This window comes from Melanostigma gelatinosum (genome assembly GCF_949748355.1).
Source record: "Melanostigma gelatinosum genome assembly, chromosome: 10".
In the NCBI taxonomy this organism is placed as follows: Eukaryota; Metazoa; Chordata; class Actinopteri; order Perciformes; family Zoarcidae; genus Melanostigma; species Melanostigma gelatinosum.
Window position 1 is genome coordinate 22,278,416 of NC_136643.1, and position 14,665 is coordinate 22,293,080.

Sequence of the window (14,665 nt, forward strand, 5' to 3'; positions counted from 1 at the left end):
CGGTTTGGCCCTCAGATGGTGGTAGCCCATTGATAAAGTCCAGGGAGATGTGGGACCATGGACGATGAGGCACTGGCAGAGGCTGAAGGAGGCCAGCCGGAGCCTGGTGAGAAGGCTTGTGTTGATTGCAGACTGGGCAGGCATTGATGAATTCCCTGGTGTACTCGTTGAGCGAGACCCACCAGAAGCCCTGCCCAAGAGCGTCCTGGGTCCTTTGGCTGCCCGGGTTGCAGGTAAGTTTTGAGGAGTGGGCCCACTGCAGGGCGTCGGACCAAGGGCCTGAGGGACGAACAGGCGGTTAGGAGGACACGTGCTGGTACCGGCTTGACCCTTAGTCGCGGCCCTCACAGATTCCTCAATCTCCAAGGTGAGGACAGCGTCTTGGCAGGAGGCAGGAAGGATGGAAGAGGAGCCAGAGGTAGGTTCCTCCTCCCCCTGGAACTGACGGGAAAGGTCATCAGGCTTGACATTGCGGGGCGATAGGAGACAGTGAAGTGGAACCATGTGAAGAATAGAGACCACCTGGTCTGTCGAGAATTGAGTCTCTTGGCTGTGTGGATGTACTCAAGGTTCTTATGGTCGGTCCAAACCAGGCATGGGAGTTTGGTCTCCTCCAACCAATGACGCCACTCCCCCAGGGCCAGCTTCACTGCTAGTAGTTCCCGGTTGCCAATGTCATAGTTTCTCTCGGTGGGGGAAAGCCGACGAGGTCACCCCTCTACTGAAAAAAACATCAGTTGACCCCTCTGATGTCAAGAACTTCAGACCGGTTTCTCTTGTACCCTTTCTTTCCAAAACACTTGAAAGTGCTGTCTTTACTCAACTGTCTTCCTATCGCCACCAAAACAAGCTCTTGGACCCCAACCAGTCCGGGTTCAAATTGGGTCACTCGACTGAGACAGCCCTCCTTGCGGTGACGGAGTCGCTTCATGCAGCGAGAGCTAACTCTCTCTCCTCTGTCCTGATTCTCCTGGACCTGTCTGCGCCGTTTGACACTGTGAACCACCAGATCCTCCTCTCCACCCTCGAGGGGATGGGCGTCTCAGGCTCTGCACTCTCCCTGTTTGCATCCTACCTGACAGGTCGATCCTACCAGGTGACATGGAGGGGGGCCATGTCGGAACCACGCATGCTGACTACGGGGGTTCCACAAGGTTCAGTCCTGGGCCCCCTTCTCTTCTTGCTCTACACAACATCTCTGGGTTCTGTTATTCGCTCGCATGACTTCTCTTCTCGCATGACCATTGTTATGCCGATGACACCCAGCTGGTCTTGTCATTTCCCCCCGGTGACACTCAAGTGGAGGCACGCATCGCTGCGTGCTTGGCTGACATCTCGAAGTGGATGACGACAGACCACCTCAAGCTCAACCTGAACAAAACCGAGCTACTGTTCCACCCGGGGAAGAGTCATAATAAACCTAAAGCTGTTTGGGGTATTTTTAGTTGTGCGTACCAAGCTCATGTTGCTGCAGAACTGTTAAGTTTGCCCCAGGTGTTTTTTTTACCAGTGAACCACACCGTAGGCCAATTTCACCTGTTTTAGACTGTGAGTAGCCGTGTCTTTGGTGTGTGATACAAGTAGGTCATAGCAGACGTATTTCTCTGGACTCAAGGAAGCACAGTGTTCAGCTGTTTTGAGAAAGCTGAAAGCAGCAACACCACAGGCCAAGGATTCAGCTCATTCTGAACAGGCATGTTTTGAACGAGCACTGCACTAGTAAGACTAAAACTATCTCAATCAGGTGAGAATTCACTGAGAGTGAAAAAAATATGTAAATATTTATTATAAGGAATGTCTGTTTAGGGGACAAGGGTTCAGACTTTGTAATTAGAGACTCTTTTCTTCCTATGTTGATCTCATCTTTCCCTCAGGACTTCTCCACCAGTTCAGGGAGCTTGCCCCCACTCAGTGCATCATCCATGTAGTTTTGATCACAGTTTTTTTTATTATGAAGGTAATTCAACTGTAAATTAATCATCACGTCTGCATTGTCATGTGTTTACTAGGCATAATAGTATTTTTTGGAGGTTTGTTTTACTACTACAGTCATCAACATTAGAAGAGGGTTAAAAACACTGAAAGTATCAGCTTGAATCCACTCTGTTTACCTCCCTCTTAAAAAATTAACCAGACATATGAACATTAATGTGTAGTCAATGTTATATGATTATTTTGTATCCATAATGGATGAAATAACCCACAAGTAAAGACTTGGATATCACAATGGTGTGTACATGATAGAGCTTTTTCTGTACTTTATCTGTACTTTACTTTACTACTTATATTTCTGTTGACTTTTACTTTTACTTCACTACATTTTGCAAAGAAAACTGATACTTTTACTCCGATACATTTCCCCTGAAACCTTCGTTACTCGCTACAAAATCAAATCTATCTTGAGAAAAAAATGAATCATGAGACCAGCGTCGGGGACTGTGGTGGAACACAGACTGCACGCAAGCAGGTTTGGTGAATCAGTAGTCCTAGCAGCAAGTTAAATCATTGGTTAATCACGTTAATGCGCAATTGCAAACGAGTGCTCTCAAAGCCGCGGTGTTTTGATTCCCAGTGATGCCCAGGATGCTATATGCTATAAGCTAGCGGGCGACTATGAGTATAATTCCACTCTACGATGACTGATTTCATGATGGAAGCAGAAATGGAAGCACCTGCTACTCCCGCAACAAACGACGGTGGTGACGAAGACCAACACCAGTGGATCGCTCGCGAGTTAGTGAGCTGAGGAAGTGTTGACAGTTGTGAAGCACTAGTTGGCTAACGTTAGCTATAGCTGGCCACCACACCATAGGATTGACGGGAGCCGAGAGAGCGCAGCGTTAGCGTTAGCATTAGCGTTAGCATTAGGGAAATCCTTCGCAGCAGTGCGCAAGCTGTCTGTGACGCTGAACACACCTCTACCTGCCTCAGCGGCCTGTGAAAGGCTATTTAGCATCGCAGGACTCGTCTTCAGCCCAAGAAGAGCGAGACTGAATTCTCGCAATTTTGAAAACCAACTTCTTTTGAAGATGAACAGGACATTTTTCAGTTTCAAGTAATGACTGTGTTGCTGCTTTAGTATTGATCATGTTTTGATATTTGAGTCATGTTGTGGATGATCAGATGGAGTTATGATGGCAGCAGTCGCCCAATTGCAGATTCAGCTTGAGCAAAACCTTTGCCTATTGTGTTCAAATCAGGCCCATAGGAGTTTACAAGGCAGGTGTCCTTTCTCACAACACTGACCTGATGCATCAAGTGGATATTTTTTGCTGAACACAATATTATGCATTTGCCCTCTACATCCTCTGGTCGGAATGAGCATACTTATAAACGCACTGTTACAACTCCTTCATAGTGTCATATTGCTTTTCAGAGAATTGATGATAAGTTCATAGTAGATGCAAAAGTATACTTATGTACAATATATTATGTTGAACATTGCTGCTCCTGAATGGATCACAGCCAACCCAATTATGTTCAACACAGCTCTATGTCCTTGGTCATGGTGGCCACAGCACTTAAAAGAAAAATTTCATAATTCTCAAAATTCTGACCCTTTGCTTTTTTATTAACAGCATTTACTTGTACTTTTACTTTCAATGAACAGGTTATGATGTTCATTTAATGTTCAGGTTGTGATGTACATTTAATATCAGAAAATTACTTTTGATACTTAAGTACTTTTGTACTTAAGTACAATAAATATCAGATACTTTAAGACTTTTACTCAAGTAGTATTCTAATAGGTGACTTTTTACTTTTACTGGAGTAGTTTTCTAGTAAGGTATCTTTACTTTTACTCAAGTATGGCTTTTGAGTACTTTATACACCACTGGTTATCAGTGTGAATACATTAGACCCTTTTACAGAAGAGCCTCTTAAGGTGTTCATAAATTCCTCTCATTTTTAGTCCATAAATGATTGGATTAAAAAGAGGTTGATATATTATCATTTGTAAAGTCATTATCAAACGTACAATTTTGGGAAAATCAACTTCCAGTCGAGCAAGAAGTACATCATATGTACTTAAACAGGAAAAGTTGATTAGAACCAGCAGATGGGGTAAACAGGTCTGTGCAGCTTTTCTCCTGACTCCTCTACATCGATAGGATATTACAAGTATCCTGGTGTATGTAAAAAGTATGAAGAGCACAGGGAAAAGTACAGCACTCACAAAAACAACCAAGCCATAAATATTAAGCAGTCTTGAACTCACACAGTGAAGTTTGGGAACTGTGCTGTTGCAAAGTATTCCTTTCAAGTGAAACTTACAGATTTCTTTTTTAGCACTCAGTGACATTCCTACTGAAACCTGACAAGCAGGCAGAATCCAAGCAACAATCAAGAACATATTAACAGTTGTTTTTCTCATGATGATTGAATATTGCAGAGGGTTACATATAGACACATATCTATCATAGGCCATGACCAACAACAGGAAGAACTCTGAACAGACTAGAGAATAATAACAAAACCACTGGAAGAGACAGGCTGGATAAGATATGATCTGTTTCTCTGATAAAAAGTCAATCAAAAGCTTTGGGTAGATAGCAGTGCTGAAAAGAACAGAGTTGATTAACAAAGCTGCAATGAAAATGTACATTGGCTCATGGAGGGATTTGTGAATCACTATGATGCTCACAACAGTGAAATTACTGCTAATTATTAAAATATACATCGTAAACATGATCACAAAATAAAGATATCTATATTTGTGCACTTCCACATGCCCATCAAAAGTTATATATGTCACATTTAATCTATTATCCATCATTGATATATCAAAAGAGATGATAACAAAACAATAAAGCTCATGTAACCAGCACTAGATTGTCTTATTCAGTCTTCAGTACCTGACCTTGATGTGCTCTGGTGTGATCCAGCAAACACAGGAACTGGAAAGGGATCTGTGTGAGTCGGTGGGATGTCTTTATCAGACTATTTCTCCCTCCATGGATCTCATTAAACTCTCCAAAGAATGAGCTCGGTGAACAACTTGATTCTAGAGACATGAAGTCATAGATGTTTTTTATGGCATCATCTATTCACAACAACATTCAAGCTGTATGTGCTTGTGCATTTATTGTTTTGTTGGAGTACTTGTGGTGTTTGTAGTTAATGTTCCATCAAGTAGTATATCTAAACATCATAATAAACATAAAGCTGTTTCGGGCCTTTTTAGTTGTGCGTCCCAAGCTCAGGTTGCTGCAGAACGGTAAAGATTGCCCCTGGTGTTTTTTACCAGTGAACCACACCGTAGGCCAATTTCACCTGTTTTAGACCGTGAGTAGCCGTGTCTTTGGTGTGTGACACAAGTATGTCATGGCAGACCAGTGGCGGGCCGTGCATTTTATACCTGGGCCTTCACTGCTGTCCTGCAGCTGAAACATCTCCTAATAACCTGATGATGGCGCCACAGCTTAAATTGTAGGAAATATAATGTTTTCTACGCTCACGTAGGAGACAAAGGGCTGTGTGACCTCTGAAGCAGAACAAAAAAAAAAAAAAAACCGCACCTGTTCTGGGATGCTACGCTAAACTAGCTTAACAGGAAAACAACAGCAGCAACACGCATTCTGCTACACACTCGAGGGCACGGGCCATTCAGATATTAGATGTAAAAAACAAACGCAGTTGACTTACCAAATGCTGTTCACTTAAAGACAAACTCCATCCTCCTTTCTTTGTTGACAAAGAGTTTAATCCCATGGTTAAATCCCAACTCACAAATCCGTTTCTCCGCCATTGAATGTTAAAAAAAACAAAGCCAGGTAAAAAAATAATAATTACACCAAACAAAATGAAAAAAATGTAATAATTTCTTCCATGTCTTTCAATTTGAACTCTCACTACTCCGACCAAGCTTTGCTGGCTACTTTAAGTTTCATTTCACGATAGTCACGTGCTCGTGCACTGACCAATCACAGCGCACGCTGTACCTCACTGCAGAGCTGCTCCGGAAAACTGAGCTGCACGTAATGCTGACGTACTTGTGGGCCAGCTAGCAGGCTCTGACACGTCAAAGAATACGCCCAACATGTCAAACTAAAGATCTGATTGGTTGAACACTATGACAATCAACAATATCGTCCCCATTCACTTAAACTGCAAAGGGATTCACTTGCGAGTCTGCAGGCCTCGGGCCTCTGTTCTTACCTAGAGACACAGAGGTGAAATCTGATTGGATAAAAGCTCTACTTAAAACAAGCTGCACTGGAAGCAGAGCAACTGAGGAAGACAGGAGCTGTGCAAAGAGATAATAAGATTGTGGGAAATATATTTTGATAACTTATAATACATATGGTGTATTTAAGAAAAATGATTGAATTATAAAATAGCTACAACTTTGTGATTCTGTTTGGGCCAGCAGAGAAGGCCTTGCAGGCCCTGATGGCCCACCACTGTGGCAGACGTATTTCTCTGGACTCAAGGAAGCGCAGTGTTCAGTTGTTTTGAGAAAGCTGAAAGCAGCAACACCACAGGCCAAGGATTCAGCTCACTCTGAACAGGCATGTTTTGAATGAGCACTGCACTAGTAAGACTAAAACTATTTCAATCAGGTGAGAATTCACTTCAAGTCAAACAACATTTACTTCACATACATGGTGAGATGAATAGTGAAGAGATTATACTCCACAGTGACGTAGTATATTAAAGGGGGTAATGATGCTGTGATCACTAATATTCCCCGTAAAGTCTACACCCTGGTGGTGGTGGTGATGGTGGTGGTGGTGAAGGGAACTGCTGATGATCCAATGATGGGATGAAGAAATGATGATGATGATGATGATGATGATGATGATGATGATGATGATGATGAAATGACAACTGACAGCAGCAGAGAGGAGAGCAGTTTTAAAATTTGACAGCAACCATGTGATTGGCTCAGGGAGATGGTGGCAGAATCTGGTTGTTGAGTTTAAGAGTGAACGCCAATCATCAGATGATTAGAGTATAAGCTGAAGAGAGAGGGAGACAAAGCTATTTGTGAATGAATGAGAGTGTAACTGTAACAGGTATGGTAAGGACCCAGAAGCAGTACGATGGTCTAAGTCACAAGATACCTCTAAATCTCCACACATGGTCCGCTAAAGGCATCACTCATCTGAAACACATCTTCAATAATAACACCATGGTTTCATTCCCTCACTTGGTTCAGAAGTACGGCATCAGGAGCAATCAATTTTTGGAATATCTGCAACTCAAATCATCCGTTCAATCCAAACTTAACATTAAGGCCACTAACCTAGTATTACCCCCCCCCCAACCTCAGAATTAATCAATATCCCCTCTTCAAAAAAGTTCATCTCAAAAATATGTAGAGTAATATCACTGTCTGACAAAACATCATCCATACCATCAAGAAAATGGGAATCAGACCTGTCCATCACTCCTGATGCTGATTTCTGGAACCAAATCTGCAATAACATCTATGACTAAAAATGCCAATTTACAACTAATACAGTATAAAATACTTCACAGAATTCATTACACCGGGCAAAAAATGTTTCAAATGGGATTCACGTCAGACATGCCCACCAAAAGTTATATATGTCACATTTAATCTATTATCCATCATTGATATATCAAAAGAGATGACAACAAAACAATAAAGCTCATGTAACCAGCACTAGATTGTCTTATTCAGTCTTCAGTACCTGACCTTGATGTGCTCTGGTGTGATCCAGCAAACACAGGAACTGGAAAGGGATCTGTGTGAGTCGGTGGGATGTCTTTATCAGACTATTTCTCCCTCCATGGATCTCATTCAACTCTCCAAAGAATGAGCTCGGTGAACAACTTGATTCTAGAGACATGAAGTCATAGATGTTTTTTATGGCATCATTTATTCACAACAACATTCAAGCTGTATGTGCTTGTGCATTTATTGTTTTGTTGGAGCACTTGTGGTGTTTGTAGTTAATGTTCCATCAAGTAGTATATCTAAACATCATAAGAAACCTAAAGCAGTTTGGGGACTTTTTAGTTGTGCCTCCCAAGCTCAGGTTGCTGCAGAACGGTAAAGTTTGCCCCTGGTGTTTTTCTACCAGTGAACCACACCGTAGGCCAATTTCACCTGTTTTAGACCATGAGTAGCCGTGTCTTTGGTGTGTGACACAAGTATGTCACAGCAGAGGTATTTCTCTGGACTCAAGGAAGCACAGTGTTCGGCTGTTTTGAGAAAGCTGAAAGCAGCAACATCACAGGCCAAGGATTCAGCTCATTCTGAACAGACATGTTTTGAACGAGCACTGCACTAGTAAGACTAAAACTATTTCAATCAGGAGAGAATTCACTTAGGCAAGGCAAGGCAAGGCAGGTTTATTTGTATAGCACATTTCAACAACAAGGTAATTCAAAGTGCTTCACATAAAACCATTAAAAGCATCAAAACATAAGGCAAAAGAAAAGGAGATTTAAAAACAATTAAAGAAACAGTGTAAGAAATAAAATTCAGTCGTAAAAAGTAAAGGAGATTTAAAACATACATTGAAACAATAATTGATGTCTCCCTGAGACATTACGCTGCACGCAATCAACCATACACTGCCGCAAGTGTGAAAAAAATATTTAAATATTTATTGGAAGGAATGTCTGTTTAGGGGACAAGGGATCAGACTTTGTAATTAGAGACTCTTTTCTTTCTATCTTGTTCTCATCTTTCCCTCAGGACTTCTCCACCAGTTCAGGGAGCTGGCCCCCACTCAGTGCATCATCCATGTAGTTATGATCACAGTTTTTATTATTATGAAGGTAATTCAACTGTAAATTAATCATCACGTCTGCATTGTCATGTGTTTAGGCATAATAGTATTTTTTGGAGGTTCGTTTTACTACTACACAGTCATAAACATGAGAAGAGGGTTAAAAAAAACTGAAAGTATCAGCTTGAATCCACTCTGTTTACATCCCTCTTGAAAAATTCATCACACTTAGAAACATTAATGTGTAGTCAATGTCATATGATTATTTTTCTCCATAAAGGATGCAATAACGCACAAGTAAAGACTTGGACATCACAATGGTGTGAAATTATAGAGCTTTTTAAAAAATATTCCAGCTGAGAATTACAGACTAGAACAGTCAAATATAATATGAAACATATTTTCAGCAGAACTTTTAAGATCATTAAAATTAGATTTTTTTTTATAAATGTGATTATTTACTCAAGATGGAATAATAACTTGACCGAAACAACAATTGGTTTCATAGTTAATTTTTACGATAACATTAAAACAAAAACTTTTTATCTCAGTGCACAAAACTCAATTTTAGTTGCATGCACTGCCAAATCAGAAACATGCTTTTGCTTTCAATGTTGTTCATTTAAAATATTTACATGCATTCATTTCATCACAACCCCCACCCTCCTCCATAACATAACAACCACTGCCCGATCACAACTCACTCCACCATGTACTATATTGTAATATTTATTTTTACTACTCTTATCTGTATTTATTTCTGTATTGTGCTGCTAAAACACTAGATTGCCGTCCAGGGATTGATAAAGGCGTATCTCATCTGATCGTGTGGCTATTATAAACTTTAGCAACACACTTGAAGACAATGGTCATGTCATCACCGGTAACTAAAATCAAACTGTAAAATGTATGATTACGTTGTGATTATCTGTTAGACTTAACCATTAACTTTGGGTTTTTTTAAAACTGCAGTGAATTGCTCAGTACTTATCATTACATTGTTGAAGTGGAAGATTCTCTGTGCGTTATTATATTAGAAGGAAGTCTTTAAATGTTCAAAGTCATCATATCTCTGTATTATGTCACAAAATGATGACTGTACAACAGATATCAGTGTGAATACATTAGACCCTTTTACAGATGAGCCTCTTCAGGTGTTCATAAATTCCTCTTATTTTTAATCCGTAAATGATTGGATTAAAAAGTGGATGATATATGACTATTTGTAAAGTCATTATCAAACGTACAATTTTAGGAAAATCATGTTCCAGTCGAGGAAGAAGTACATCATATGCAATAAAACAGGAATAGTTGATTAGAACCAGCAGATGGGGTAAACAGGTCTGTGCAGCTTTTGTCCTGACTCCTCTACATCGATAGGATATTACAAGTATCTTGGTGTATGTAAAAAGTATGAAGAGCACAGGGAGAAGTCCATTACTCACCAACACAACCAAGCCATAAATATTCAGCAGGATTGAACTCACACAGTGAAGTTTGGGAACTGTGCTGTTGCAAAGTATTCCTTTCAAATGAAACTTACATATTTCTTTTTTAGCACTCAGTAATATTGGTACTGAAACCTCACAAGCAGGCAGAATCCAAGCAAAGATCAGGAACATATTAACAGTTGTTTTTCTCATGATGATTGAATATTGCAGAGGGTTACATATAGACACATATCTATCATAGGCCATGACCGACAACAGGAAGAACTCTGAACAGACTAGAGAATAATAAGTAATCCACTGGAAGAGACAGGCTGGATAAGATATGATCTGTTTCTCTGATAAAAAGTCAATCAAAAGCTTTGGGTAGATAACAGTGCTGAAAAGAACAGAGTTGATTAACAAAGCTGCAATGAAAATGTACATTGGCTCATGGAGGGATTTGTGAATCACTATGATGCTCACAATCGTGAAATTACTGCTAATTATTAAAATATACACTGTAAACATGATCACAAAATAAAGATATCTATATCTGTGCACTTCTACATGCCCATCAAAAGTTATATATGTCACATTTAATCTATTATCCATCATTGATATATCAAAAGAGATGATAACAAAACAATAAAGCTCATGTAACCAGCACTAGATTGTCTTATTCAGTCTTCAGTACCTGACCTTGATGTGCTCTGGTGTGATCCAGCAAACACAGGAACTGGAAAGGGATCTGTGTGAGTCGGTGGGATGTCTTTATCAGACTATTTCTCCCTCCATGGATCTCATTAAACTCTCCAAAGAATGAGCTCGGTGAACAACTTGATTCTAGAGACATGAAGTCATAGATGTTTTTTATGGCATCATCTATTCACAACAACATTCAAGCTGTATGTGCTTGTGCATTTATTGTTTTGTTGGAGCACTTGTGGTGTTTGTAGTTAATGTTCCATCAAGTAGTATATCTAAACATCATAATAAACATAAAGCTGTTTCGGGCCTTTTTAGTTGTGCCTCCCAAGCTCAGGTTGCTGCAGAACGGTAAAGTTTGCCCCTGGTGTTTTTTACCAGTGAACCACACCGTAGGCCAATTTCACCTGTTTTAGACCGTGAGTAGCCGTGTCTTTGGTGTGTGACACAAGTATGTCATGGCAGACGTATTTCTCTGGACTCAAGGAAGCACAGTGTTCAGCTGTTTTGAGAAAGCTGAAAGCAGCAACATCACAGGCCAAGGATTCAGCTCATTCTGAAAAGACATGTTTTGAACGAGCACTGCACTAGTAAGACAAACTATTTCAATCAGGAGAGAATTCACTTAGAGTGAAAAAAATATTTAAATATTTATTGGAAGGAATGTCTGTTTAGGGGACAAGGGATCAGACTTTGTAATTAGAGACTCTTTTCTTCCTATCTTGTTCTCATCTTTCCCTCAGGACTTCGCCACCAGTTCAGGGAGCTGGCCCCCACTCAGTGCATCATCCATGTAGTTTTGATCACAGTTTTTATTGTTATGAAGGTAATTCAACTGTAAATGAATCATCACGTCTGCATTGTCATGTGTTTAGGCATAATAGTATTTTTTGGAGGTTCGTTTTACTACTACACAGTCATAAACATGAGAAGAGGGTTAAAAAAAACTGAAAGTATCAGCTTGAATCCATTCTGTTTACATCCCTCTTGAAAAATTCATCACACTTAGAAACATTAATGTGTAGTCAATGTCATATGATTATTTTTCTCCATAAAGGATGAAATAACGCACAAGTAAAGACTTGGACATCACAATGGTGTGAAATTATAGAGCTTTTTAAAAAATATTCCAGCTGAGAATTACAGACTAGAACAGTCAAATATAATATGAAACATATTTTCAGAAGAACTTTTAAGATCATTAAAATTAGATTTTTTTTTATAAATGTGATTATTTACTCAAGATGGAATAATAACTTGACCGAAACAACAATTGGTTTCATTGTTCAATTTTACGATAACATTAAAACAAAAACTTTTTATCTCAGTGCACAAAACTCAATTTTAGTTATATGCACTGCCAAATCAGAAACATGCTTTTGCTTTCAATGTTCATTTAAAATATTTACATGCATTCATTTCATCACAACCCCCACCCTCCTCCATAACATAACAACCACTGCCCGATCACAACTCACTGCACCACGTACTATATTGTAATATTTATTTTTACTACTCTTATCTGTATTTATTTCTGTATTGTGCTGCTAAAACACTAGATTGCCGTCCAGGGATTGATAAAGGCGTATCTCATCTGATCGTATGGCTATTATAAACTTTAGCAACACACTTGAAGACAATGGTCATGTCATCACCGGTAACTACAATCAAACTGTAAAATGTATGATTAAGTCATGGTTATCTGTTAGACTTGACCATTAACTTTGGGTTTTTTTAAAACTGCAGTGAATTGCTCAGTACTTATCATTACATTGTTGAAGTGGAAGATTCTCTGTGCGTTATTATATTAGAAGGAAGTCTTTAAATGTTCAAAGTCATCATATCTCTGTATTATGTCACAAAATGATGACTGTACAACAGATATCAGTGTGAATACATTAGACCCTTTTACAGATGAGCCTCTTCAGGTGTTCATAAATTCCTCTCATTTTTAATCCGTAAATGATTGGATTAAAAAGAGGATGATATATGACTATTTGTAAAGTCATTATCAAACGTACAATTTTAGGAAAATCATGTTCCAGTCGAGGAATAAGTACATCATATGCAATAAAACAGGAATAGTTGATTAGAACCAGCAGATGGGGTAAACAGGTCTGTGCAGCTTTTGTCCTGACTCCTTTACATCGATAGGATATTACAAGTATCCTGGTGTATGTAAAAAGTATGAAGAGCACAGGGAGAAGTCCATTACTCACCAAGACAACCAAGCCATAAATATTAAGCAGTATTGAACTCACACAGTGAAGTTTGGGAACTGTGCTGTTGCAAAGTATTCCTTTCAAATGAAACTTACAGATTTTTGTTTTAGCACTCAGTAATGTTGGTACTGAACACTGACAAGCAGGCAGAATCCAAGCAACAATCAGGAACATATTAACAGTTGTTTTTCTCATGATGGTTGAATATTGCAGAGGGTTACATATAGACACATATCTATCATAGGCCATGACCAACAACAGGAAGAATTCTGAACTGACTAGAGAATAATAACTAAACCACTGGAAGAGACAGGCTGAATAAGATATGATCTGTTTCTCTGATAAAAAGTCAATCAAAAGCTTTGGGTAGATAGCAGTGCTGAAAAGAACAGAGTTGATTAACAAAGCTGCAATGAAAATGTACATTGGCTCATGGAGGGATTTGTGAATCACTATGATGCTCACAACAGTGAAATTACTGCTAATTATTAAAATATACATCGTAAACATGATCACAAAATAAAGATATCTATATTTGTGCACTTCCACATGCCCATCAAAAGTTATATATGTCACATTTAATCTATTATCCATCATTGATATATCAAAAGAGATGATAACAAAACAATAAAGCTCATGTAACCAGCACTAGATTGTCTTATTCAGTCTTCAGTACCTGACCTTGATATGCTCTGGTGTGATCCAGCAAACACAGGAACTGGAAAGGGATCTGTGTGAGTCGGTGGGAAGTCTTTATCAGACTATTTCTCCCTCCATGGATCTCATTAAACTCTCCAAAGAATGAGCTCGGTGAACAACTTGATTCTAGAGACATGAAGTCATAGATGTTTTTTATGGCATCATCTATTCACAACAACATTCAAACTGTAACGGAGTTGTACCCCAAACCGGACAGTTTTTAGCTAATGTTTCAATACAATTCACTTACAATGTTGATAAAAATGATCGTGTAATGTTTTCAGTTGATTTAATGGTGTTAAACTGAAGTTAAACTTCGTACCTTTCAAACGAAATATTGTTTTAATTATTACAGTTAGCTTTGCCTTTACCAGAGTCGTTAAAACGATGCTAACACCGGTGAATTAGCCGTGCACTGCTATTGGCCTAATCCGTACAAACACGTTGTAAACACTGGCTGCTGCTGGTTTTTCGGGGATATTCGCTTGTTCGAGGGTCGCAAAAATGACCATCAATGCTGTCAACACATCCGGGACCATAGTTCTGTCCTTCACAATAAGATATCACGCTTCAACAACTCCAAATGATGCAATAAAAGCTCCTTAATTTCCGTTTGAGCTGTTTTAGCGTCGCCCGAGCGTTCTTTCTGCTTTCTCTCATCAAAGTCACTTTCCTATAGTATTTAGACATATAAACGTCCATATATATTCATGAAATTTGACACATAGATTATTTGATATGTATGAATTAATATTATTTACGTATGGTTGGCGATCGCCGAAGAAAATGACAGCGTAATGACCGGAAAGGGCGTCACGACGGAATCGTTCGAGACAGGCCTATAGCAGCTAGCGCCGACCGAGGCAGGCCATCGTTACGTTATGTGCTTGTGCATTTATTG

General features: G+C 39.4%; 3 protein-coding genes across 3 annotated transcripts; all 3 read right to left on the minus strand.

The window, feature by feature from the left end:
- Positions 1 to 3,856: 3,856 nt before the first annotated feature.
- LOC306783306 (olfactory receptor 11A1-like) lies at positions 3,857 to 4,774 on the minus strand (the record flags this gene model as incomplete). Its single annotated transcript, XM_079276896.1, has 1 exon — positions 3,857 to 4,774. One exon carries the CDS (start codon positions 4,772 to 4,774, stop codon positions 3,857 to 3,859), a length of 918 nt encoding a protein of 305 aa, XP_079133022.1.
- A 5,058-nt stretch (positions 4,775 to 9,832) lies between these two features.
- On the minus strand, positions 9,833 to 10,750 carry LOC306783524 (olfactory receptor 10K2-like; the record flags this gene model as incomplete). The annotated part of the gene is made up of 1 exon (XM_079277232.1): positions 9,833 to 10,750. One exon carries the CDS (start codon positions 10,748 to 10,750, stop codon positions 9,833 to 9,835), a length of 918 nt encoding a protein of 305 aa, XP_079133358.1.
- A 1,991-nt stretch (positions 10,751 to 12,741) lies between these two features.
- Positions 12,742 to 13,659, minus strand: LOC306783525 (olfactory receptor 11A1-like; the record flags this gene model as incomplete). Its single annotated transcript, XM_079277233.1, has 1 exon — positions 12,742 to 13,659. One exon carries the CDS (start codon positions 13,657 to 13,659, stop codon positions 12,742 to 12,744), a length of 918 nt encoding a protein of 305 aa, XP_079133359.1.
- Between the last annotated feature and the right edge of the window lie 1,006 nt (positions 13,660 to 14,665).